Source organism: Pholis gunnellus, assembly GCF_910591455.1.
Source record: "Pholis gunnellus genome assembly, chromosome: 15".
Lineage (NCBI taxonomy): Eukaryota > Metazoa > Chordata > Actinopteri > Perciformes > Pholidae > Pholis > Pholis gunnellus.
Genome location: NC_136542.1, coordinates 5,553,508 through 5,580,134, shown reverse-complemented (window position 1 = coordinate 5,580,134; position 26,627 = coordinate 5,553,508). Strand labels below are relative to the sequence as shown.

At 43.0% G+C, this 26,627-nt stretch overlaps 1 protein-coding gene across 3 annotated transcripts; it reads left to right on the top strand.

The window, feature by feature from the left end:
* Positions 1-5,689: 5,689 nt before the first annotated feature.
* dtnbb (dystrobrevin, beta b) lies at positions 5,690-25,753 on the top strand (the record flags this gene model as incomplete). 3 transcript variants are annotated; one of them, XM_079175262.1, is made up of 16 exons in its annotated part: positions 5,690-5,756; positions 6,027-6,107; positions 6,216-6,429; positions 8,170-8,255; positions 8,491-8,645; positions 8,758-8,863; positions 9,692-9,858; positions 11,250-11,374; positions 16,416-16,490; positions 20,202-20,292; positions 20,783-20,868; positions 21,892-22,005; positions 23,479-23,575; positions 23,910-23,930; positions 25,339-25,498; positions 25,659-25,753. In XM_079175262.1, 16 exons carry the CDS (start codon positions 5,690-5,692, stop codon positions 25,751-25,753), a joined length of 1,740 nt encoding a protein of 579 aa, XP_079031388.1. The 3 variants fall into 3 exon arrangements, with proteins under 3 accessions (XP_079031388.1, XP_079031389.1, XP_079031390.1); XM_079175263.1 differs by lacking the exon at positions 23,910-23,930; XM_079175264.1 differs by lacking the exons at positions 16,416-16,490; positions 23,910-23,930.
* Between the last annotated feature and the right edge of the window lie 874 nt (positions 25,754-26,627).

The following is a 26,627-nucleotide window of genomic DNA, read 5'->3' as shown; positions in this document are numbered from 1 at the left end:
CCCCATAAATATTAAGGTCTTATTTGGTTAAATGTGATGTTAGGATGTTGTATTTACTCATGTAGAGCTGGGGACTGGATTGCACTGCAAAAAAAAAACATTAACAAAAACAATCAAACAACCCAAAAGGCAGCTGAAATCTTTGTTAATAAGGACTGAAACGTGAGTCAGGCAGCCGTCCCCATGAAGTTACCTGTTGTGTTCAGAAAGCGTGTCATGGGCAATCACCTCCATTTTCAAATGTCAACGTTTATCACCAGATGAATTTGTTTAACATGTCTGTGTCATTTTGTCTCCATTTAAACTCTGGGTGAATGTAATATAGTAATCAGCACTTATAAACAAAGTGTATTTTATCAGAAGTTATAGACTATTATGAATAAATAATGAAAAGAAAAGCATTTTGTGTGTGTTTCCTGTGTTGATCTCACACAGAGGGGATGTCAACAATCACCTGAAGTCCAGTTTACTCGACACGATGAGTACTAAACTCTATGAAAACATAATTTTTATCTACTATAGACCATGTTTCGTAACTCTTCTATGGCTTGGATAAGCATGATACTCTCCAGTTTGAATCATCAGTTTAAAAAAATGAACCACCGCGTTAGAAAACATCAGTTTCTTTGTAAAAGGCATAAAAACATACGAAGAACACTTGGGTGGAGAATTAATGACTCCAAAAGGTGCATTTGCATTTTCAATGTTATCCCAGGGTACTTTTCATAAAGCGCAAGTCTAGATTGATATTGTTTATAATATTGCAGCAACAAGCATCCAATCACCAAGCTTAAAATGCGGTTACACCGCTAATGGTCATCCTCTATTTTGGGATTCTGGGTCAATTTTGGGTGAATGTATACAGCTATGGTGCCGTGTTCTGTTTATCACTGCATCGCAATTTGCTACTTTTGAATTTACCCTTCACGCCTTTGACTGGCTTCCTGCTGAGACTCATGGGTACTGTTGTATTTAGGGCTTGTGTTATACTCACCAGTTTATCTTTTTTCCGGGCATAAAGACATCATGTTTTGTCCAATCCATTTTGCCGCATGGCCAAAACATGATTTATTTGTGTTGGAAATAAGATAAACTGGTGAGTATAACACAAGCCAGCAGGCTCAATACGTTCTCCAGGAGAGCCACGTGCTTCAATGTTAAGAATCAGTGGGGATATTACTTAAGATGCAGGAAGAAAAGAAATTTGAATGAAGAATACCTAGAGATGCTGTGATGCAATGTGGATCCTATATTTTTTTAATCTGTCTCTTTTGAGTCCCCCACCTTTATGAAAGTACACTAAAATCAGTGGAATAACCCTTTATGCTTAATTGAATCCGTTTCTTGTCTCATCTCCACTCCTCTCGTGCTGAGGATCATAATTCAGAGCAAAAAACAGAAATAGTAGTAGTGCGCCTTTAACCAGCGTGCGTGCGCACATGCGTAAAGTGTAGTAGGTGGTCGCGCATGGCATCTCCGTGCCTGCTCTCGCGCTCTGCTCTTCTCTGCCGTCCTCTGCCGCTGGGTCGCTGACGATGCCGAGCGGAGCGCTCGTATACGTTTCCGTGTGCGGCGACAAACCGCAGTTCTCCAGACTGAAGTCGAATGAAACGGGGGAATGAAGCGCGGGTTTGAGGTATGAAGATGGATCGTGCGAGCCGTTTCTCATCGCGCGGACAGCTGTAACGTCGGCGGACACGCGCGTGGATTCACCAAAAGGTGAGAGTGCGACTGTGAATAAAACGGAGGAAATATCCTCTTTATTGATCACTTATCCTTTCATCTGGAGCTGATGCTGCTGCTGCTGCTGCTGATGATGATGATGAGGGGGGTGATGATGATGATGCTCTAAACGCAACCTGCGTGATTTTCCTCCGGTAAAGGCCAGCTGCCTGCCTCTCTATAGTCGAGACGTCAGTGAGAATTGAAAAAAAAAAATGCAGGATTGCCATTGTTTGTTATCCTCCCCCCCCCCCCTAAAAAAAAAAAGATATGGGCATCACGACACACCATTCCCATTGCGGAAATAAGGTAAATAGGCAGTTAAATCACCAATATGGCTGCGGTTGTGCGGTGCCGTCGCTTCAGAAGTGCATTTTAAAGTGTTGCAGGGTTGCTCACTGTGAGGAACGAGGCTCGTGGAAACCGAGAAGTGGGTGATATCAGCGGAAGGGAGGTACTGCAGTAACCGAGTCCTTATGTTGACTCGCGTCAAAGGATGTTGTCATTACTCGAAGCTGAAGGTGCGGTTACAGTCAAACGCACCTTGCGCCTATAATGATAACCACACAGTCTATTTGTGACCCCCCCAAAAAAGATCTGATATCAAAATAATTAAGAGGTTGTGATTATTTTGAGGAAATGAATGAATGCAACGGGCTAAAAATCCCATTAATGAGACCACAACGATTGTGGTCTGTGCTCTGGTCTGTGAATTCATTTGGTCTATGAATTATTAACAACTTGTCTCCGTTTCCTTATCTAACATGAAACGATCAACTCCTGCATTAAACTCGTTCATTTGCTGTCATGCGGTGCTCCCATTGCCTTCCAATGCAAAGGGCCTGAGTTGCCTACTCATGGATTTCCTGCAGTTACTTCACAGGCTGAATATTTACAATGAGCCATTGTGTTGTTTTGCTGACATGTGTCTGTTGGGTCTCCCACTGCATTGCAAATGTTTTCTTCCCTTTCCCTCCCAAGTACAGCAGTGCTCCTCTGACACATTATCTCCAGGGATACAGCCGTGTGTTGCCCATTTAGGACTCCATTTAATATGCAATTATGCTGACCGAGTGTTTTCAATTGCCATCATGACCAAAGTGAATTCCTTAATCCTGACTGAGTTATTGCCATGATTTGCACACTGAGCTGCAGGACGCCATACAATCTCTTCAGAGCAGTAACATTGCTGTTTAAGTTAGCACACATTGGTTTATTGCTGTCTTAGAATGCAACCATATCGGTCCATTCATTGATCACAACAACAACAAAATTATAAATGGCAACTATTTCAATAAGCGATTATTTATTTCAGTCATTTTTCAAGCAAGCATGACAATCACGCTCTGGTTTCATTTGTTCTCTTCATTACATCAAAGTCAATTCAATGTTTTTGGGGTTTGGATAAAAAACAAGACACTTAAAGATGTCACCTGAGCTCTGGGGATGGTGATGGGTAAGGCTGCAAATTACAGCTGTTGTCATTATCGATTCATCTTCAGATTATCAAATCAATAAATTGGTTTGTCTATGACATGTTATAACTCCCTGGAGCCCAAGGTGACATCTTCAGATGTCTAGTTTTGTCCAAAAACCCAGAAATATTTAAACATATGACAGAAAAGAGTTCACTTCTCACATTTGTGAAGCTGCAACCCGCTAATGTTTGTCATTTTTGCTTCAATAATTACCCCAAATCGTTCCTGATTAGTTTTCCGTTGATACAGTTAATAATATAGTAGATTAATCAACTAAGCGTTGCAGCTCTAGTGATGGCTCACTTCATTATTTTTTGACATTTCACAGACTTAATCACTAACGTTTTCATCAGTTGTAACCCCAATTATAATTGTTTTCAATAAAAAAAGCTTGACTCCATTTCAGTGGAGGGGTTCCGTTTGAGAAGCCCTGCGACCAGCAAATAAGAAGCTCTCAACACCAGCCACACAGAGCAGCAAGTTAGTGACTGGAAAGAGTTTCTGTCACAACAGCAGAGATCACCGAGAGACGAAGAACAAGCAATGAAAAGATAAATAAATAAATAGAGATATCCTGCCTGTCTGTGGACCACCTCAGGGTAGCAGAACCTTGGTTCCTTTGCTCATGCTCTGCTGGTCAGCTGATCCCCCCCCCCCACCCCCCCCCCCTCCCCTCGGTCAGTGCACCCTTTGAACACAAATGTGATCCAGACATGTTTGGGGCACCCAGCGCCGCTCCCTCATTGGCCAACTGTAATGTGCCCGTCATCATTAAGTGCTTCCTTCGCAGCTCTCAGTCGGTGTCATTAGCCCACAGGATGCAGTCACCGCTGAGCGGGATGTCATGGACAATTATCATTTGCACAGACCACGGGCGCTGGAGTGTTCCCCAGCCAGCGCACCAATATCTCTACAGGAAGAGAGAGAAAGGGTGGTGGGGGGGGGGGCGGGGGGGCAAAAGCACAAAATGAGAGTTAATGAAGTCCTTGGAGGAGGGGAGAGTGGGGCGGTGTTAATTACTAACTCAAAAGTCAACTTCCACTTGTGTCAGCGAGGAATAGCTCTCATCGTATTGGCGACATCAAGTGAAAAGACGTCACTGACTCTTCCAATATGGCTTCTCTTCACAGGGTCGACGTTTCGGGCTTCGCTTTGTTTGACGTTCAGCCAGCGACAGGTAAATATGGAACTCTTAATGTTATGTCTTATGTAGTGTATCAGTGTATCAGTGCTGTGGAGTCTAAAAACAAATAATACTATTCTCCAATCAGGATGCGACTAATATATTGATACCACTATTAAATGTCTTCATTTCATAAGAACACAGAGTAGCATTACTGTTATTGAAGGTTCCGGTTTCAAATTAGAATCCCACTATTTAACAAAAAATCCCCTTCAATACATGATTAAATGAGCCCCGATGACACTTACTGAAGAACAGCAGAAGAAAGGAGTGAATGCAACAAGGAAACCTGTGTGTTTCAAAGGGAGTTTGTCTTCCACAGGTATGAGCACTGTGTTGAAACAAAAAGCAGACACGAACAATGAATCGACTTTGAAAACACTGAAGTTGAATCAGACGTCAAAGTTGAAATAGTTCACTAGAAGTAGAGTCTTTGGTATGACAGAGATGATTTGTTCCTCCATTCACAACAACAAACGTTCATTTTTAGACGGCGGCACTATGAAATCCTTTTTATAATCTTTGTGCAGTTGATTTTTTCACCACAAAATGCCTTAAAGGAATTGTTTGTCATTTTCGGAAAGGTTCTTCTTTTCTTTCTAGAGCCCCAAACCCCTGATGTAAAAACCACAACTTGTCGTTTATAATGTTAGTTTTATTGTAAGGATTAAACAAATGAGATCTAATGTGTTATTTCTCAAGCTTCAGAGGTGCTGGTGGGCGGATGTAGTTGTTGTTGAACAGAGCCGGACTAGTTGTTCCGTTTACAGTCTTTATGCTTCATATTTAGCATCCGGGACATGAGAGTGGCATCAACTCTTGGCAAAAAGAGAATAAGTATATTTATCAAAATGTTATTTCTTTGAATAAATGGCACATTTTTCCCCATAACTTGTTTCATCATGTGTTAAAAAGCCAACCAAAGCCATATCATCTGTATACATATAACAGTGACGTGAACAGCTGGAGTGATGATTAATTTAGTCCTTGACGTACAGGGTAAATAATAAAGATGAAAGAACTGTTTCCTTCTGGTATACCAGCGTTCAGGAGCACAATAGTGCAATAACACATGAAAACCAAATCTTCTACTTTTAAAAGATGTAGGTTTATGAGCTTTAGGTAATCATTTATGTATACTCTTACCTCAGAAATGATAAGTCATAGTCTGAAACGTTTTCTTCAATTCCACTAATAATATATATACATTAATCGCCTTCACTTGCAAGGTTTCTGAGCTGTGTTGCTAACAAGCTGCCGTCTGAACTGTAAGCGCTGCATGCTCTGCTGCTTGATGTGCCACAGAATGATCGAGGAAGGCAGCAAACGGGGCAAGGCCATGGTGGAGAAGAGACAGCTCTTCATGGAAATGAGTGAGTGGAGTCGACTGAGAGAAATCTCTTTTCACTATTCATACTTGTGTGATTCTTTGACTGGGCTCCAAAGTTGCGCAGGAGATGTGTGGTCCTTCACACGTACCGCATACTTCCTCCCACACAGAGCCAGCGATAGTGTTTGAATGTACTTCCTGTAAGCCTGATTGTGTTTCGGAGAGACTTTGGTTTGAGATGATTAAGCTGGACAGACGTGGCATTAATTTGAGAGCCTTTTTTTTATTTTCATTATGCTTTTGTTTTTCGCAGGAGCTCAAAACTTCGATGTAATCAGACTGTCGACTTACAGGACCGCCTGCAAACTCCGGTTTGTGCAGAAGAGATGCAACCGTAAGAGCATGACGATGTTCCTCTCACTTCACCAAGACACAAAAGAGAAACAGACACAGTCTGATCCCGGTCTGTTTGCCCCCCCCCCCCCCCCCCCTCTCCTCACAGTTCATCTGGTGGATGTCTGGAACATGATCGAAGCCTTTCGTGACAACGGGCTCAACACGTTGGACCACAACGCTGAGATCAACGTGTCACGGCTGGAGACCATCCTGTCTTCCATCTACTACCAGCTCAACAAGCGGCTGCCCACCACCCACCAGATCAACGTGGAGCAGTCCATCGGGCTGCTGCTCAACTTCATGGTGGCCACCTACGACAGGTACGGGCCGGTGCTCGGTGCAGACAAACTGAATTTTGTTTTCCCCAGTCATCTCGCTACCCCCTCAGACAAAGATTGCGACCCCTTGTCACACCTCTGCTCCAGTCTTTACACATAGTTGTTTTGCCTCTAAAGCCTCACCTGGTCTGGGATGACAGTACAGTAATCTCTACTTTTGGCCACAGTGGCTGCTGTTCAGAAACGTTACAGCGTCTCACTTAACTTTTAACATGACAAACTGAAAAATCTGCGAACAAACTGATGCCATTTGACCCCATCAAATGTGGTCAATCCACATACAGACAATTAACATAAATTAGTCTGAAAAACGATTCGATAAATAATAACAATAATTACCTGGCTGCTATCTAGTCTGCTGAAGAAATGTCATGTTGACAGTCAGCGGATTCATGGTTTAAAAAAGGCAATATGGTATCCTTTAAGACACTAAAAAGAAAGTCTACGTTTGTTTGATTATTTGTACATTATATATTGATTAAACTGTTATTTGTTATTATTCAAATTAAGCATTCAATAAGCTTTTCAACTAATTAGCTAAAGCGTTTTGAAATATCAGTGGTTCTAGCTTCTGCGGTGTGAAATGACGTAGTTCTTTCTTTGCAGGATTCTTTGGAAATTACAGATATAAAGCATTAACATTTCATTTCCCAATACAGATGTCTAAATGATTTAAAGCCCTCTCAACACTGCCAAGAAATTGAATTCTGGTGAAAAAGAATCCATGTGTAGGTGTATAAAGCTAAACAAAATACATGGCACATGCCTTTAGTGTTCTCAGTGGTAGCTCTGGTCCTGACTTCATTGTACAAACTATCCATCCAGCCAGGTTTCAGGCCTCAGAAATCGTGTTGGAACAAATACACATCTGCCTTCTCTACAACACAGGGGACAGAAATGTGTTTTGTATTCCTGATGTTTGACTGTATTTCCCTCCTCGTAACATCTGCTCTGTGTTCAAGGCATCCTGGAGCTCAGAGGCTGACTATTGACTGTGAAGCTCTCTCTCATTGTTGTACTCTGCGTGCTCAAATTGATTGGCTGCTCGCCTCGTCCGCTCATCGACCCCTTCAGTTGGTTCACTTTTATCTGGGAGGCCACTCTGGTCCCCCGCTCCGTCATTATTCGTGCCGCCGTATCTCTGGGAAAACTTTGTGGAAATGACTGTCTGCGATCACAGGAAGCAAGTTTATCTGTCTGTCCCTTGAGGTCCAAACTGAATTAGGCAGCTCGAGGAGCTTTCATGTACTCTCTGTTACCTCCGCTCGGAAACCAGAGCTGAATGAATCCAGAAATGAAAGAGCTGGTCTCTTTTGCAAGTTGAAGAGATTTGAAGGGGTCTTGAGGCGGCCTGACCTGAATATACCGCGTTAATCTGTGATTTAAGGATTAGCTCATGAATTTTGACATTTTACACACTACTGGATGCAACATCAAAGGATGCAATCGTGACAAATTGAGTTTGGCATGTGCACTGTTGTATAATATGTTGATCTTGGTGACATCTTTTTCTTTTGGTTTTCATCCTCACATCTCTAAAACACATGGTGACAGTAACACAAGTATAGAGAACATAAGCTAATATATAAGCAACCAAAATCTACTGGTCACACCAGACCAAAAAAAGGCTGTGGAGGCAAAAACCAGTCAGTGTATTGACTTGAGCAAAGGTGTGATTTACTGCTTGTGAATGAAACTTTTCACCTTTCTTTGCACTTGCAGCGAAAGCCATGGGAAGCTGACGGTTTTCTCAATGAAAGCCATGCTGTCAACAATGTGTGGAGGGAAGATCGTGGACAAACTACGCTGTAAGTGCTTTTCTAAGCCAGCTACATGCACCATGTCAGAAGATATGTACGTGAATGGACTTTCCGAAATCTGATGTCATGGCTACCTTCGTGTAGTTGCTCAAATCAAGCACACGGGGGCACCGTTGTAACGTGTGTGCAGATTTAATTGGCTTTAACTGTGCATATTGCTGAGTATACAGACTGTGGGATCAACATATTCACAGATTTGTTTAAAGCCTATTTTGTCTCTCAGATATTTTCTCACAGATCTCCGACTCGAGCGGAGTCATGATGTTTGCAAAGTTTGATCAGTTCCTCCGCGAGGTGCTGAAACTGCCCACAGCCGTGTTCGAGGGCCCTTCGTTCGGCTACACGGAGCATTCGGTGCGGACGTGCTTCCCTCAGCAGGTACGAGGAGGACGTCGGAAACACTCGAGCCTCTCCTTCTCCGTCCTCTTTTTAACTCCGCAATTCCTCCACACGTCTCGTTTAACACGTGCTTGTGTGTGTTTGCGTCTAGAAGAAGATTATGCTGAACACGTTTCTGGATGTGTTGATGGCCGACCCTCCCCCTCAATGCCTCGTATGGCTGCCGCTCATGCACCGACTTGCCAATGTTGAAAATGGTGAGAGCTTGGGACTCTCGGCTATTCATATTCACGCTCAACCTCCATATTGGATTTTCAACATTGATAAAACTGCCAACAACTCGTAGACATGTGAAACCTGACAAGGGCCCCAACTATAGGTCTTGTTTTTTCAGTGGTGGAAAGTAACGAAGTACATTTATTCAAGTACTGTACTACTGTACAATGTTGATGTACTAGAGTATTCCTATTTTATGCTACTTTATACTTGTACTCCACTACATTTCAGAGTGAAATATTGTACTGTTTTACTTGACCATATTTAACTGAGGTTGCTAGTTACTTTATAGATTAAGTGACATTTGATTCATTTATAAAATATTTATGCAACAATATCTAAAGTACGTCAAAGGTGATTCATCTCCACCAGCCGTTACATTAAAATGCTGCTTACGTGTTAAATCAAGTAGTTTTACTTTAATGCTTTATTACATTTAGCTGTTAATACTTTTACTTTGGTGGGTTCTTAAATGAAGGACTTTTGCTTTTATTAGTTTATTACTGAGTGCTATTGCTCAGTTACTAAAGTAAAATACATAAGCACTTCTTCCACCACTGCTGTTTTATAAGTATACAAACCTAAGAAACTACTGGTTTAAGCTTTCTTAAACCTTGTACGTCAGACTAAAAGCGTGTGAAGTCTTAAAAGTGACCGTATGCAAAGGTTTTTGTTTGTAAGATGGGAAACAAGCACAGATACATAGAGCAATAAAATAAATAATAAGAGGTATGTAAAATAAATAAAACTGTAAAGGAGCAGCTCTTTGTAAAATGTCTCTGTTTGTTGTTGTTTTTTTTACCGCCCAGTCTTCCATCCGGTGGAATGTTCATATTGCCGGAGCGAGAGCATGATGGGTTTCCGGTACCGGTGCCAGCAGTGTCATGGCTACCAGCTCTGCCAGAGCTGCTTCTGGCGCGGCCATGCCAACGGTCCCCATAGCAACCAGCACCAGATGAAGGAGCACTCGTCCTGGGTGAGTGAAAAAATCCCAAATCACTGTCGACGTGACATCGTGCCTTTTTCTAAATCAATATCTCTCTGTGTGTGTGAGCGTCTGCAATGATTTTACAACGTGGCAGACTGTCCTGTCAGATCAATCCAAGAGGGATTTTATGGGCTTTTATTTTGGTAAAGAAAGCTTGATCATTATGTTATAAATCTAATCGAAACAAAGGGAAGTCAAAGGCACTGGATCCCAAATCCAATTCCCCTCCCACTTGGTTTTTGCACAGAATGAATCAGGACATTTACAAACACAAGCCACTGTTTATAATATGTAAAAAACAAACATGTATGATGTTTATCATGAGGGTTAAAGGTGGATGAATCTGTTCCTGATGATTTCCCACTTTTGTGACAAACTGGTGTAAATGATGTGTATGAAACACACGTGGGACATTGTTCACCGTATTTTATTTATTTGGTTTCCAGTGCTGAAAACCATGAAAACCGTCCACCACAGTGCTGATTATCTGGCAGTATCAGTCTGCTCGTACTGGAGCGAGACCATTGTTGTGTCCGCTAGTGCACTTTATTTACTGCACCTTTGTGTGTCCCTATTATAATGGTAAACTGCACTATATAAAGGCAAGCAATTTTATTAACACATTTCATAACAAGGAAACTTTATATCAAACAGTTGCTGTTTTTTCTTAAATGATGGCACATGCTACAATGATCTTACCTCCATCTGACCTAAAACGTACTAATCAGTTATTATTTTAGTTTCTTTTTCATTTAAGTGTGAAATGACAAAAACATTTTTTTGAGTTTGATCCTTTTTTTTGCACAACAACGTTGAGATTTAAGGACTGAAATTGGTTATCAGTGAATTACTAGAAGTAGAGTCACAGCATTATCTATCTTTGATCAATAATGGAGTGGTTATGCCACATTTATGTCCCATTAACTTACAAAACTTGTAAGTAACATTCATGTCAATATCCAAGAGGAAATTATGAATTTGGAAAGTTCTGGTGTATTCCTGAAAAGTTCCTGAAAAGATGATTAAACCCAAAGTTGTCTTTGCACAGTATTTTTAACCAATTCACTGTCTTCAGTTGTCCATATGACATAAATAAACGCTAAGCTGTGAACTCTTTGCGTTGCAGTTGCGGGAGAAGCAGCAGATACAAGCACTTATCTGAAACTCCACTAACTACTGCTGATCCACACTTATGGCACAGTAAACAGACTGTTGACCCAGTTATGTAAATGACGTCTTAAGTGGCTTAAAACTGTCTCTACTATACCAACACAATGATACAACACACAAGGCGGGAGCTCAACACTAACTTTTAGTTCCGTAGTTGCCACGCTGCCGATACCTGACAGACACTCGTGTTTGTTCTGCCCTCCTCACAGAAGTCTCCGGCCAAAAAGCTGAGCCACGCAATCAGTAAATCTCTCGGCTGCGTCCCCATCGGAGAGCCGCCGCATCCTGTGTTCCCCGAGCAGGCGGAGAGACCACAGGAACTCACCCATACTGTGTAAGTGCCATTCCAAAAGCATTTGTTACCACTGGTTGAGTCATTAATGAGGGAAACCCGACTGATTTGTTGATTAATCGCACAGCAAGGCCCCAGTGTGCCCGTGATCTATAGTCTCCTCTTGTCATGTAACGGCCTCCATCTTTTATTCCCCGTCGCTACATGAGTGATAAGAGTGCCATCTCTCTAAGATGTCAGGACCGGGATTATTTGCTAATGTGGGAATGGTGATATACTACGCGGGTTCAGCCACGGCTGCCGTTAACCGCTCGGGCTCCCTCATCAGTCTGTTGGCAATGAATCGGGGCCGGTGGTATAAATCTCACACTTCCAGGCTTTGAGGCTCCTGGAAGTCATTATAGGAAATGCATTATACTGCGCTGCTGTCTTAAACCCCGCAGACTCATTTACATTTCAGTTGAGATACAGCCGCAGAGAAGTCCACACCGCTAAGGTCACTTCATATTTTTCTCATCGTCTTTTGCCTGAAAACTTTTGCCTCGCTTTTGTCCTCCACCAAAACAAAAAATCAGATCATGTTTCAGGTTTAAAAGGTGATTTCATGACTTTTACTTTAATAGGATCACAGGAAATCTCTCAATTTACTTTCAACATTTCTCATGGCACATTCCGTAACAGAATCCTCATATTCATATTCCAGTCACGACCTTAAACCTAAGCCGTCTGTATATGGTTTCGCTTCTGGCAATTGTGTCAGTGAGCAATTGATAGTGAGCTACATCGTGGGGGGAGAAACCAGCTCGGTGAACGCCGAGAAAAATAGACACAACGTAAACACTTCCACATGATTTCCTCTTTTACTGCGTCGTCTCATCCAGGCTCGGGGAGGATCTTTCTGCATTGTGCCCAAAGCTATGCATTTAAGATGAAGCTATATTTGCATGAATTTACAATTCATCACAACGCGGAGGATCAGCTGTCGACCTGCATGTTTCCCTCCAATGAGGCGACAGGATTTATCCGCACTGTGTCGGCTGAGTAGCGTGAAATGACATCACACGAGTAGATTGATATTGATTAAAATCAAATGTGTGGGTAAAACTAGTTGGGTAGAAATTCGAAGAACTTCTTGTCGTTCTGTATTTCTTTCAGACTTTAATGGACAAAGTGCATTCTCATGCTCTCTCAGATGGCATTTGAAGGATGGTGGCATTGTTTGTGTGTTTGTTCGCTGACTTTTAGGATAATGGATGTGCCTGTTGACCCCTGAGACATCTGAATGTCTCTCTGTTTTTATGTTATTGTCAAAGTCCCTGTCTTTGATGTCAAATGTCTATTTTTGGTTCCAGAAGCGTTTCTGTTTCTATTTTGTGTGTGGTGATGAAGTAGCGCCTCTCATCAGCCATGAAAAGATGTTTCCTAAACCTGACAGCCATTCAAAATATGTATTCATCGGTGACTGGCATTCTCATTTTTGGCTCAGATTTAACGCTTCCATACTTAACTGTGCACGTCTTGGCACTGAACAGAACAGATTTTATTGGAGAGTCGGAAGAGATACTGTTCTGTGCACACAATGATGAAAATATCCAGTTCATTGTTAGTTTGGAATGTGGCACATGATTTGAGATTGAGCGTCAAGACTGTAAAGAAGAGGGGGAAACAGTGAACCTGGCTCCACCTGTCTCCAGTCTTTATGCTAAGCTAAGCTAACTGTCTGCACCTTCATATCTAACTGATAGAGCCGTGATATGAGCCGTGAATAGTCTCCAATAGTTGAACTATTCCTTTAAATCCAACATGACAAGTGTAAATCTCACTTGTGCTCTCTCTGTAGCCACGAGCCGTAAAGGAAGAGCAGGCGCTAATGGAAAAATTCTCACTTGTTAATGGTCGATTTCAGGGAAATTACGGGTGAATACTGTAATCGTACACCTATTATTCCCGTGATGAAGCCCCTGCTGGCTACAGAGATGTTCCCTAAAACTGGATCCCTCAGATAATTAGTCACAGGAAAACCGCCAAGCCTCCGATTCTCTTCTGGATTAACATCACTTTGTTGATGATCCATCAACAAAGTGAATGTTGTTGTGAAGAAGGAGACACCCATGAGCGTGGTGTCTCAGGTGTGTGTCTGTGTGTGTGTGTGTGTGTGTGTGTGTGTGTGTGTGAGAGGCGGATGAAGCCACTGTGAGTGAGTAATAATGGCAGAATCAGGCTAGAGCGTCAGGTTTGATCAAAACTCCCAAACTTAACGGACACGCGTCCAAACCGCTCGCGTCCTCTACAGACAAAGTGAATCTATCCTGAAAGTGTTTTTAAAATATTTACCGGCGTCTGAAAAGCAAAGACCAACAGCGAGCTGAGCTGTGAATTTTTCCCTCCGCTCAAAACTGTCAGAGAGATTCTTGCGGATTTGTGTTTTGGAGAGTTTTGAGTCGTAGGCTTTGGGATGCACCGTCTGTCTCAGGAACTTTAAATCTATCGCACGGCTTCTTACCTGCAGACTTAGCGCCCGCTTCTGCCAAAAGACTTCAAACACCGAAATAGTCGAAAATAGGCATCTTACCATACTTTGCATTAATGTGGAACACACACTTTAGTGTCAAAATCTCGGTGCCATGCTTAATATTTAGCAATTTTCAGCTCTCTCTATAATCCCCAGAAATCTCTTTTTTACATTTTTTTAAATCGCCTTCCTCTGTTTTTAACATCTTTCTTTATTCTCCTGGTCAAATTCCATCAGTGCCTTTTCAAATGGAGAGAACGGGCGTGAAATTCACTTTTCTGTGAGCGTGATCCATTGAGGTTTTTAATGGCAGAGGCATCGGGGAAACAGGAGCACCTTTTTGCCAGCGGGAGACGATGCCTCATGTTTGCGTATTATTTTTAGCCGGCTGAGAGAAGTTGAAGGCCGCCGTGCATCCGTTGTTTATCAGAAATAAGCTGAATACGTGTCCATGAAGCCTCACCAGACTTCACCTCCTCCTCTACCTCTGCCAAGTGCAAGGAAAGGGTGGCCCGTTGTCATTCACTGCACGCAGGTAGCACGAGGCTTAGCGCATTGCAGACTCTTGATCTTTTAGCGCCTAAATGTTGTGTTAACTCACTCCGGTTTGACCTCTGAGGCACCGGCTGAAACACTGGACTGTGTGTCTTTGATCCGCATTTCTTCAGCCGGTGAACCACGTGGGGCTGTAGACACGCTGATGTGAATGAGTTAGGACGTCTGTTAGAATGAATCCAAATCTGAGAGGAAAATGAAATACTTTTACGTAAGAAAGAAGAAGAAGAAGAAGAAGCCCTACAGTTCCACAGGGGTTACATTGGTGTGCTTGAAAAGGACTGATGATTATTTATAGAGGGATAGCTGTGAGGAGCTTTGACTTATGTAACTCGCTGAAGGTAAGAGGAAAGAGTCGAGATGTTTAAGGATAGTATGCACTGCAGAGGTTTGTTTTCTATGTTAGGGACGAAAGTAGAAGTTGCAATTGAAGTATTTTGAGCAAGTGGCATTTCCCTAATTTCCAGCGTGTATTCATGTGTGAGAGAGAGGCGAAAAAGACAGAGTCAGAGCAGAGAGAGAGAGAGAGAGAGCGCGTGTGAGAGAGAGAGAGAGAGAGAGGAATCCACGTCGTCATGAAGTCACGTGACCGCCGAGTTTCCTTGGAGACAGCAGCAGTGTAGTACATTGAGACGCTCGCTTGCTCAGTTGAGGACAGATTAGGCATCTGGAAACAGCTGCAGTTGGATGTATTTTGCCAGCCGGGCAGGTGCTCTCTCTCCTCACAGAGGTAAGTGTGATGCCCCGTTGTCTCCTCTTCTGTCTGCACCCTCGGGGTGGATTATTGTAAAGATAATGAGCGTTAAGTGAGAGGTAAACGTGCACACAAGTCTGTGTCTGTGAAGGAGACTGAAAGACAGCATGTGCAGGTGTTAAGGACTGACAGTTTTTATATGTTGTTGTTTGATTGTGTTATAATATATAAATTAGTTCTGCAGGACCGTCCTTGGCTGAATCTGTTGGGCTAGTCCAGAGGGAAATGTGAATGTATGAACCAATGAATAATTACAATGTGTCTTTAAAAAGAACCTGCTTAACCCCCACGAGCAGCCACATTAATGCAGGGAAATATGTACTTCATGGCTTATGAACAGCTCACAAATGATTTGAATACAATTAACGATCCAGAAATGATGCCGCTTCACTCGCTCTTATTTTTAGAAGCACAATAATACACAGAAAAGAAGAGCGCGTGTGCTGCTGAGGCACTTTGTGGCACCGTGGCAGACAGACGCTCTGTGTCTTGTGCTGATAACAGTATTCCGCACAACGGGGATATAAATAGTTTGATTTTGGCCAAAAAAACCCCGCTGATTGGACAAATAAGCGTATCGGGACACCACGCTGTTCAGAGCTTTTGCCTTTTATGTGATAATGAGGTGCTTTAAATAAAACCGTCAGTTACAATAGAGTCAAGGCGGACAACTACGGGGAGCTACTACGTGCCAGATTGAGGAGACGCTACTACAGCGACGTGGAAATGGAGGGGAGTTCTCTGTGGCGGGTGAAGTGTGAAGCGGAGAGCCCCCTGAGCGATATATTCTGATCCGTTAATGAGACTCCGTGGTCCGAGGGTTTGGTTCTCCGTTGAGCTCGCGGGGGGGGGGGGGGGGCCACCGATGCAGCAGCCAGATGGACCCCATCGCTTTGTTTACTCTCACAAAATTACCTCCCACAATGTCACCTTTCCTAGCTTTGCACAGACCTCCAGTTTAATTAGTTTCCTTGTCTCTCGCTCATGTTAATTAGGTTGAAGCTAATAGCCCTAAAAACCGGAAAAGTCAATTATTTCGTTAACTCGGGAACAACATGTTGTGCACCACACTACAGTACGGTTTATAATGATCCCCCTGCCGCCCCCTCTTGCTCTCTTTTGTACAGTTGGATTAAATTGAAGTCAGGATTGCTGATTCATGATTACTAATAAAATGCAAATGCCCTCTACCCCATTCCCTGGTGACAAGCGCCACAGGCCTCTGCAGTGTAGCATTAAAGACCTCTAATCTTGTCTTTTAGTCAGCCGAAACCAGCGGCCGACAACATGAACGACACAATGCTCATGTCCTCTGGGACACCTACTCCCACCAAAAGGTAAGCACTCCCAGGCAATAAACGCACACTGTCTTTCTAAAGATATGGTTCTGATTATTCCACATCATTAGCTAACGCTTTCTCGAAAAGATGACAAAGTGTCACGCTGAGTTACACACCTGCAAAAAAAAATCCCACAGAATTCACTCAGAACGGGCGACAGATTCCCTCTCGTCGGTGGAAACGGCGAGACCAGCGCAGCGAATCACACTACAGATGTTATTTGTTCCCTCACACTTGACACACATTTCTGCCTCCGAGCAGCGTGCCCTTGTCAAGAGTATTTTTGGAGAAAAGTGTTGTTACACTGTCGTGACGGATATGTGAGCACTCCTACTTAAAGGGTTGATGTGACAAACAGATTATGATAGAATCGGAGTCTCATCATGTAAACGGATAGCAGGCGAGCGGCCCCGTGAAAGCAGCCTAATTGTCCTCTCATTTCAGTTAAAGGCCACCTCTGTTATTATTTGCTCCCATTGGTAATGAGCCATTGTGGTTATGAATGATAATGGGGAGCACTTTGAGGCGGCTTTAATGGGTCTGCACTCTGTCCTGTGCGGGGGTGAATTTTCCCTTTGTGTACAGTATCTCTCGCTCACATCTTTCCGTCAGTTTGTGTTTGCGAGATGAGACCCTTCAGGGACTCAGGACTTCCCACGGCACATTAGGAGGGACGAGACGCCACAGTCTGGTGTACAGGAAGAGAAGAGCGGTGTGCACATCAGCCCTGTGTTAGATTGAAATCCAGAAAATAGACTGGTAGAGGATTCAGAAAGAGCTTGAGTGAAGTCTGTACCAAGGACCCAGGCAGCTGAAGGGCAAAAAATCTCCACCAGCGCAAGACTGAACCTCAAAATGTGAAAGTCAAAGGGTGCGAGGTCATGCCGACACTCCCTCACCGCTCTCTGTTACACTCAAAGTGTAATTATCGAGCCTTTGCTGGAAGATTTCCTATTTAGAACAACGCGATGCTCACAATCAATACTAGATTAAGTTTCTTGCAGAGATGAAACGTTTTGTGCAGTGCAGTCTCGTCTCAGAGGGCTGACAGTGTCTCGATTAGAGCGGGTTTGAAGGAGGCTGACGAGACGGGGGACACCCGAGGCGGTAAATGATGCCTCGCACCCAGAGCCGTGGAGGTCAGTGGAAGACGTCACGTGTCGCAGCGCGTACGAGAGCGAGGCGACGCTCTCCTGAGGTTTGTTTCACCGTGGCAGAAATGAAGGAGCCTGATAACCTTTGTCTTGACATTTTGCTCTGTGAGTCAGAGCTGCTTTGGGGAGATGTCATGCACCGAGGATGCTGCTGCCCTGGGGAGGGGGGGGGGGGGGGGGGCATAACAACTACAAAGCTGCCATATTTAGGGCAGAAATTGCGCATTAAGCCACCGTGACGCTTCCCAAATAAGTTGTGTTGAGAGTCAGTGTGGATACGGGTAGATAGGATGTTGAATGAGGCGGGAAGGAGCAGGCTTCACTTAAGGTTTGGTTGCAGAGAACAGAAGGCCGGTTCCTAGCAGCCTCTCGCCGTGTCACATTTGGTTTGTAAATATTAATCTATTATTATAATTACCCGGCACCGGTCTGCCTGCTCTCACATGAAGGGCCGATGAGTCAAAGATGCAGCTGCTGAATAATGCAAAGCTCCTTGTGGCTCTGCCTCAGTTCAAGAGCCTCCAGACTGAAAAGCAGCACCGGGTGCCGTCCTTCGTTCGTTGACCCTTTTTGAGATTCAGAGACGAACACAAAACACGTCCGTGATTGTGTGCCGTCAGTGCAAAGTGGAAACTGAATGCACTCTGTTTGAGGAATGGTGGGTGTTGTGCTTCCAGCCTCCATCATCGTCTGCTCTCTGATACTGTCTGCTCTGCTGACATGGCATCTGCTCCCTCCCACCTCTCTCTCTCTCTCTCTCTCTCTCTCTCTCTCTCTCTCTCTCTCTCTCTCAGAGACAATCGCTCACCACGAGCTCGTCCTCCAAGGGCGAACCGCAATTTATTACCTGTTAGTCATGCGGAACCACGGCGGCAGAAGATAAAATTAAAAATGGAAAAAGAAAGCGCCGCCTTGAGCTTGATTGAGTTTTGATTCAGAGTTAACGGAGAATTGGCTAAATGTGAGTCAGAGTGGAAACACAGTCATTAACTGTGTGACACATGCTCAACATAAAAGCCTATATTAAAACAATTTGTGGTGAGTAATCTAACTTTGGCCCTACAGCTAATCACACCTGATAACAAATGATGCTAAATAACTCAAATGGATCAAGTGGTGCTTTGCAATTACTCAGTATTATCGTGTAGTGATTTTCAGTTGTATTGTGATGAAAGTCAAATATTTTAAGACTATTTTACAAATTTCCGCCATCAAAATGAATGACTCCAGGCTGATTATAGTGAAAAGTTAACAAAATGAGTTTTGACTGATTATTCATAATCATGGAATGAAGTTTTTCATTTGCATTGAACATTGATTTATTACTTTAAATGGGATTTTACTTGCATCTGGCAACACTTTAAGTCACCCTATTTAGCATTAATAATACACAGTAAAAATGTGGTGTCTGAGATATTGTGTGTGAGTGAAAAAAAAAGAAAAATGTCTGGCATTTTCAACACGAGAGAGAAAAATGTGTGTCTGGGAAAGAATCCAGTTCAGGAGGGCTTGAAGGCAGTCAATGCATCTTTGTCCAAAACCTGGAACAGACCATCAGGTGGTGCCAGGAATCTCCCTGATGGAGCAGCTTTTATACTGATGCCACCCAAACATCCAGACATGCAGTCCAGCTCCAAAAAAGCTCGTTGGGTCCCAGCGTTTCCTGGGCCAACCCAAGCCTGATATGCGTTAATGAATTACTTTAATATACAAAAAAACCTCAGGCTCTGTCTATGCTTTAGCCTGAGGATGAGAGTAAATTATTTACATAGTGTCCCATTTTGCAAGACATTTCCTGACAGTCTAGTGCAGACCAACTGAATGTTTTTTTTAAATCAGGTGACACTATCTTGAAACAAGTCGAACGATCCGAAGAGTATTTTAAGATATCATCACTGGGCCTTTGAAACAAGCGCGTTAGAAGCTGGAGCAGCTGAAACGATCTCATCACACAGGCAGCTTTTATTTGTGTCTGCTTTGAGATAAGATACGATTTTAATACAAAAAGTGGATGAAAAGGTTGGTTTGCAGTGTGTTTAAGGGCCTGGGTAGTCAAAGCTGCAGGCGCTCTGTTGCTTGTTGATGCAGCGGCTTTCGGAGCCAGATTGGGTTTAATGGTCTGAATCATCGCTCACTCTCCAGTCGGCGTTAGACGGAGCCCAGCGCCGTTCCTCTCCTTCGCTCTTCATCGCAGACCGCCTGCCGAGAAGGGACAGCATATGTCCCGTCATCTGTCCACACCATATGCCACGCCCATTTCAAGTCCCATGCCTTATTTGACATGTCCAGTCGGTGATGAAATGGCCAGAACGAGCGTCGGCGCAGTCACAACTGCATTCTCTATTATCCATCTCAGTCCACCGCTATGACCAATTATGTGTCCATCAACACCAAGTGTCAAACATTAAGGTCACCTCGATTCTACAGTTTTTTACGTAATCACTTTGACGCGACAAACTTTCCCTCCTTCTTACATAAGAGCTTTTCATAGTAGAGTCGGCGTTGCTGTGTATGTGTGTGTGTGATGTATTTCTCTGTCTGTGACTTTGGGCAGTGTCTTGGAGAGTCCCAGTCGGCTGGATGAAGAGCACCGCCTCATCGCTCGCTACGCTGCCCGCCTGGCAGCCGAGGCGGGCAACTCCACAGTGAGTGTCTCGCAGTCCGGCCCTCGGTGGGCTTCAGTCACCCCGCATCGCACGTCTTAACGCTTCGACAAGTTAGTCTATAGGCGCTTCATTGAGGCGAGGGAACTTCCATGTTTGAAACTGCAGCGTAAAGGCTACTCACAGTATTCACAATACTTGTTTCCCTGCAGTTTTTACTTGTTATAAGTACTTTAATAAATCACATGTAGGCAATCTGAATCCAGTGCGAGAATGGCGGACTCCGCCACTCCTAATAGCAACTGCTACATAAAGAGATAATTAAGAACATTGATTGCCATTAAGACTCAAAAATGTGGTTTTAATTCATAAAAATCTTTAGGATTATAACTTTACAGCTGTGGTGAAATGGCTCCCTGTTTATGCAGAAACATTACACGTCTCCAGCAGAGGGTCATTACTGCTCACCGTGGTCAGAAGGCAGCGTTTGGTTGTTAATGCTCATTCTATGCTCACTTTTGTTTTTCAGCAGCAATGTCCTCCAACAGATCTGGGTTTCAACTTTGATGCCAATAAGCAGCAGAGACAGCTGATTGCAGAGCTGGAGAACAAAAACAGGTAAAATGTAGTATTCTCACATCAGTTATTTATTAGAAGCTAATCAGTGCTATTTTACTGATGGGTTGGCGGGTGTGCAATGGTGTAAAGTATTATTATTAGTTTAATAAACTACTAAAATACTAAAAACTGTACTAAAATATAGTTTCTAGTAGTGGTACTTTGCTTTACTTAAGTATTATTATGGCACTTTATTCTTCTATTATATTCTTGGAAAGACATATTGTACTTTTTTACTCAACTACATTTATCTGACAACTAGATTGTATATGCAAAGCATATGATAAGTTAATGAAAATGATGCACTGTTACAAATTTAAACAACTCAGCACTGTATAGAATAGTTAAAGGAATAGATTGTGATTCTGGGGGTTAGGTTTTCTTGCAGAGAGTTAGAGGAGATGATAGATACCACATCCAGTAAACATGAAGTCGGTTAGCTTCACTTATCAGGGAAACGGCTAACCTGGCCCTGTCCAAAGGTAACTAAACCTGCCTACCGGCACCCCTGAAGCTCATTGATCTAAACGTTAAATCTCGATTGTTTCACCAGAAACGAAAATCAAAAGTGTTAAAACACAAATTTGAATTAAATTCCCAACTCTGGAAAAAAAAGATGCATAATACTCGAAATGTTGGATTGTACTAAATCACTATGAAAGCAGTCATCCTGCATGAGTAGTACTTTTAATGTTACTGTAAGTACATTTTTGTAATATAATAATACTATTACGTAAGAGAAAATGTAGAATGCAGGAATTTGACTTTATTGGATTACCACTTCAATCTAAAGGACTAGCGTGTAGGATTTAGGGGGATCTATTGACAGAAATAGAATATAATAACCATTATTATATTCTCAGTAGTGTATAATCACTTGAAACTAAGAATCTTTGTGTTTTTGATAGCTTAATATTCAGTTGGTTCCAATCTGAACTCTAACCGCCAGATGGAGCCTAAACTCTGGTCCTCTAATTAAACAATCTTTGGCTGTTTACTTAACTGGTTGATTAACTCATTCAGGGAGATCCTCCAGGAGATCCAGCGGCTGCGTTTGGAGCACGAGCAGGCCTCCCAGCCGACCCCAGAAAAAGCTCAGCAAAACCCCACGCTGCTTACTGAACTGCGGCTCCTCAGGTATTATCCCTGCTGACACCACCGCCCCTCTGACTAGAGCATCTTCCTCCCAACAACAGGAAGAAATAGCCATATATCAAAGCAAATCAAGAAGTAAAACCACTTCAGGGCTGTTGCATTAATGTAGGCTGGACTCATTCTTCAAGAAGAAATAATGTCCTGCTAATTCAGGAGGGGGGGGGGGGGGGGGGGGTTTGAATTTGCTTCACCGCCAGCAACGTGTGCATTTGTCATGCTGGCAGGACGCTGAGGCCCTTGGGTTCAGTTCTTGGAAGAGACTCACCCTGAGAGGACGCGTCCACAGCACTCGTTGCTCTTAGTGACTCCTTGTTTGTCCGGCCTGGCCTAAATAATGAATCAGCAGTCAGGTCAACAGCCATGGCAGCGATTTCAATGCAACATTGATCTAATGTTTTATTACATACTTCAATGCTGGGTAATCGCAGTTATAGCAGAGAGGAATTTGAAGTGTACTTCCTCACTCTTTGGCATGTTAAGAGGATTGTTGGATGTACAGGAATCTAATCATACGTTGTTTTAGAACATAGTAATACAAATATTGGTTTACATCACTGGAGGATACAGTTATTCCACTTATTATTTCTCCCAGTCTAACACCAAACATTTGCCAGATCACTGAGCTCGTTTGTGATTCAGGTTTATAGCGGGACATCATCTCACACGTCACACTGGCTGGACGGCTGTGATGTTGCCTTTATTCGGCCCCGGCATACAGAGCAGAACAGAGGTGTTCACAGTCTGCAGATGTTTGTTTTTAGAGGTTGACTAAAAAAAACAGACGGATTTGTAAAATGCAGTTACTCACTGTGAACACCAGAGGGAGACAATAGGCCAGAATCCTCCACTAAAATGGCCAGATATTTACAGGGGTGTCCAAGTAAGTTACCTGGGAGAGGTCAGGTGCACCACCGTAAATAAGACCTTTGTTGGTCACAAATATGTATGTTGACCATTAGTGCAGCTACAGTAGATGCATCTTGCCATTGTAAACATGTGTGGGGGGGGTAAAGCTCCTTTTTATGCCCCAATATCGTAGCCTTTCTAAATAAAAGTATGTGAGAAAAATCACAGTGGGGGACAAACTTGGTGAGCCAGATTTAACAGTAAATTAAACACATTGGGGCCTTTATAAAATGGTCATGTGAGCCAATTAAGGTATTTGTAACTGTGGCATAGTAGAAATAGTGAAATATAGTGCAGTGGTATGATGCGAATGCCATATGACTGCAGTGTCTGTGTCTGACCCTCGACTTATTAGACCCCGAGGTAAATCTGAATCCCCTCTCACACATCTCTACAGGAAATACCTGCATTTGTGAAATATTTTAGAGACACTGGAAAGGGATTTTGCCAAATAATTAAGCTGTAATGCTTTGTTTAAGAGATAAGATCGAAGTAGAACTTCCTCCCTCGTGTTTTAATGTCCCTAAAAACTCCGTCCTTCGGCCGCAGACACAGGAAGGACGAGCTGGAGAGGCGCATGTCGGCCCTGCAGGAGAGCAGACGGGAGCTGATGGTGCAGCTGGAGGGACTCATGAGGCTGCTGAAGGTAAGACCATCGCCTGCTTCTAGAAGAACTCTGAACCACTGTTGATATCCTAGGATGCTGCATAAACACTAAGCCACTGGCCTTAATTCAAATAGCATTTTAAAAGGTTTTGTCTATGCTAATCAAGTTGACATGATTCGGTTTTAAAGCTTTGGTGGCGTGTTTGATTAAATGAGATGTTGACATCTTTGATTCTTTTAAAAACCAAGACAATGCGTCGTATGGTGCATGCAGAAAACCCTTTCTTCTTCGTCTTCTTCTTCTGCCGCTGCTTTAATTCTGTTGCTCTCACTCTTCTTGCTCTCTCTCACTGCTTACCTGTGCTGGCTGATAGGATGAGGAGCAGAAGCAGGCTGTAAGTTGCCTTTAATTCAGTTTGCAAGGCTACAATACCTGGCTCTAGTCTCAGCACTTAGTTTAATAGTACTATACTCCTCCGTCACACAGATGTGATTTGAAGGAAGTTTTTATAAGAGGTTTTAGGAAGGAAGATAATAGGATTCCACTATCTAACTGGGTTACAGTGATCTAGTCCTCTTATACAGGCTAATCCAGCAGCACCATTGTGGAGCAAAACTACAGACTGAGACACAGTCTTTAAAATCTGTTTTCTCAAGTCCTTAGTCCAAACAAGGTGAGAGAACTTTTTTTTTTTTTAAGCCCAGATATCAGGGACCTGTTCCTTTCATCTGCACTAACAACCTCCCTTCTAATGTGACTGCAGTCTGGCCGGCCATCTGCTGCTTGGCTCCGAGCCATCGACCTGGGGCTGCACCAGTCCCACAGAAACACAGTGATCCTTTCTCTGAGACACACAGCTCTCGTCTCAGCACAGGCCCAGTCACTCACCCACACATTGTTCTCATTAACCCCTCACTGCAGTAGAGGTGCACTACAGACACACAGAGTGTATATAGCCAGCCAGTGTAGGGATTTCCAGAAGGTTTTCTTGTCTTTAAAACCATTGTTTTTGTCTGTTCTCCCTTAAAGGATTAAGTTCTTTTGGTCACATCTGTGTCTGTGTTTTAATAAAAGTCACTTTTAGAAGCAAAAAGGTCATCGCTTCCCAAAGAGCTGCAATCTCTGACTGCAATACGGCGTCTTCCATAGAAAAGCAGTCGTTCCAGAATTGGCTTTGTTGATTTAGAGATTAATCGGATTTATCTCGATCAGAAGCCCAGATCCACTAGAAGCTCGCAGATGAATGACTATCCAGTATGTCATCGGCAAAAAGATGCCTCGTGACATTTGTTAGCTCGTCTTTTTGCACCTGTTGTGGTCAAACACATTAAAAAAAACACATGTACATCTCATTCCTTTGGTGATAAATATATAGTCAAACTCAAAACATGTTTCAACAACAAATTATTGTGAGACCTTTTTAAAAGGTCATGTTGTCCTTATGTATTATGGGATGAATAAGCTTGGGATTAAAGGAATAGTTGGACATTTTGGGAAATAAATTTCTTGCAGAGAGAGACCAGACTGTACCGTAAATATGACGCTATGTCGGTTAGCATAGCTTAGCATAAAGACTGGAAACGGGGGGAAACAGCTAGCCTGGCTCCGTCCAAAGGTAACAAAATCTGCACACCACCTCTAAAGCTCGACACAAAGATGCAATCAATCTTCTAATGTAACGTTCGACATGAAAGCAAATTTTCCCCAAAATGTCAAACGATTGCATAGAGTACAGCAAATACCTCATTCTAAAATGTTTAGCTGATGATACTGTAACTGTCACGGGTGCTTTTATGTTGCAGTCCCAGTCTGGATGCTCCCCTCATTCCTCCCCAAGTCACGGGGCGGGCTGCTCCATGCCCATGCCCATACGCTCCACCTCGGCTGGGTCCACCCCAACTCACACACCGCAGGACTGCCTGGCGGGGGTGGGAGGGGACGTGCTTGACGCCTTCGCTCAGGGTGAGTGTGCACCAACACCCGAAACAAAGGGCGGTCATTAAAAAGCACAACCTATAAAACAGTTATTATGATATGCAGAAAAAATGATATTTTGCACACTCTCACATGATTGTACTCAGAGTAGAAACTGCATGTGTGGAAATGTTTCTTTTTTTTCTAGGTGTACCTAGAAATCTTCGGAATGATCTATTAGTTGCTGCTGACTCGATCACAAACACCATGTCGTCACTGGTGAAAGAGCTCCACTCAGGTTAGTCTGTGCCACCGGGCCTCAGAGTGGCTTAACACATATTTACAGGCCAGTTTATGTTTTCTACTTTTTTCTCATGTAGGTCTTTTTCTCATTTATTTGGGAAGGTGGTCCTCAGAAACCTTTTAACATTCAGAAGTAGGTCTCAGGTTCATGTTTTGAGTCTGTTTCATCATCTGGATTATGAATCCGCCGAGGACTGTTCTTTCCCCTGAAATGTTACGTTATTACTGAGATATATTACTCCGCGTGTTTGTCGTTTTCACACCTTCTTCCGATATGTTTCCCTCTTATGTTTTTGAGTTTTTACATAGTGACCAAAAACATTGTCACTGAAATCTCAGGTTTTGTTTTTACAGTTGATGAGGTTGGAGTGGAAGAGGAGACCAACATGAGGAACGGTGGGGACAGAGGTAAGTCTCTCAGAGACACTTTTATTATAAAGTCATACTAAAACCACTCAAAAACAGAATTATTTGTGTTCATTAACATAGTTTTGTCGAGATAACGAGATAATTAACCCGCCATCCCGAGAAAACAACCTGTTAATGTATCTTGGGAAACAACAGCTAGTTTTGTCAAGATAATTAACTCACTGACATTGTGTGATGAGGGGATAATTAACCTATGATCTCAAGATAATTAAACTAATGCAACCACGACCGTTGTTGGCTTCCGTATATAATATTTTTATAGGAACGAGTTGCCCGACGTACATTTATTTTCTGCAACTGGACAACAAGTGCTAATTATGACAGCACAAGAGTTGGCTGCACCTTAATTCGCCAATAAAATACTTACAACCCTCCATCTAACGCAGCAAGGCACCATGGCACAGTGCCACACAGTCATTTATACTTTTTTTTTACAAATTAATTC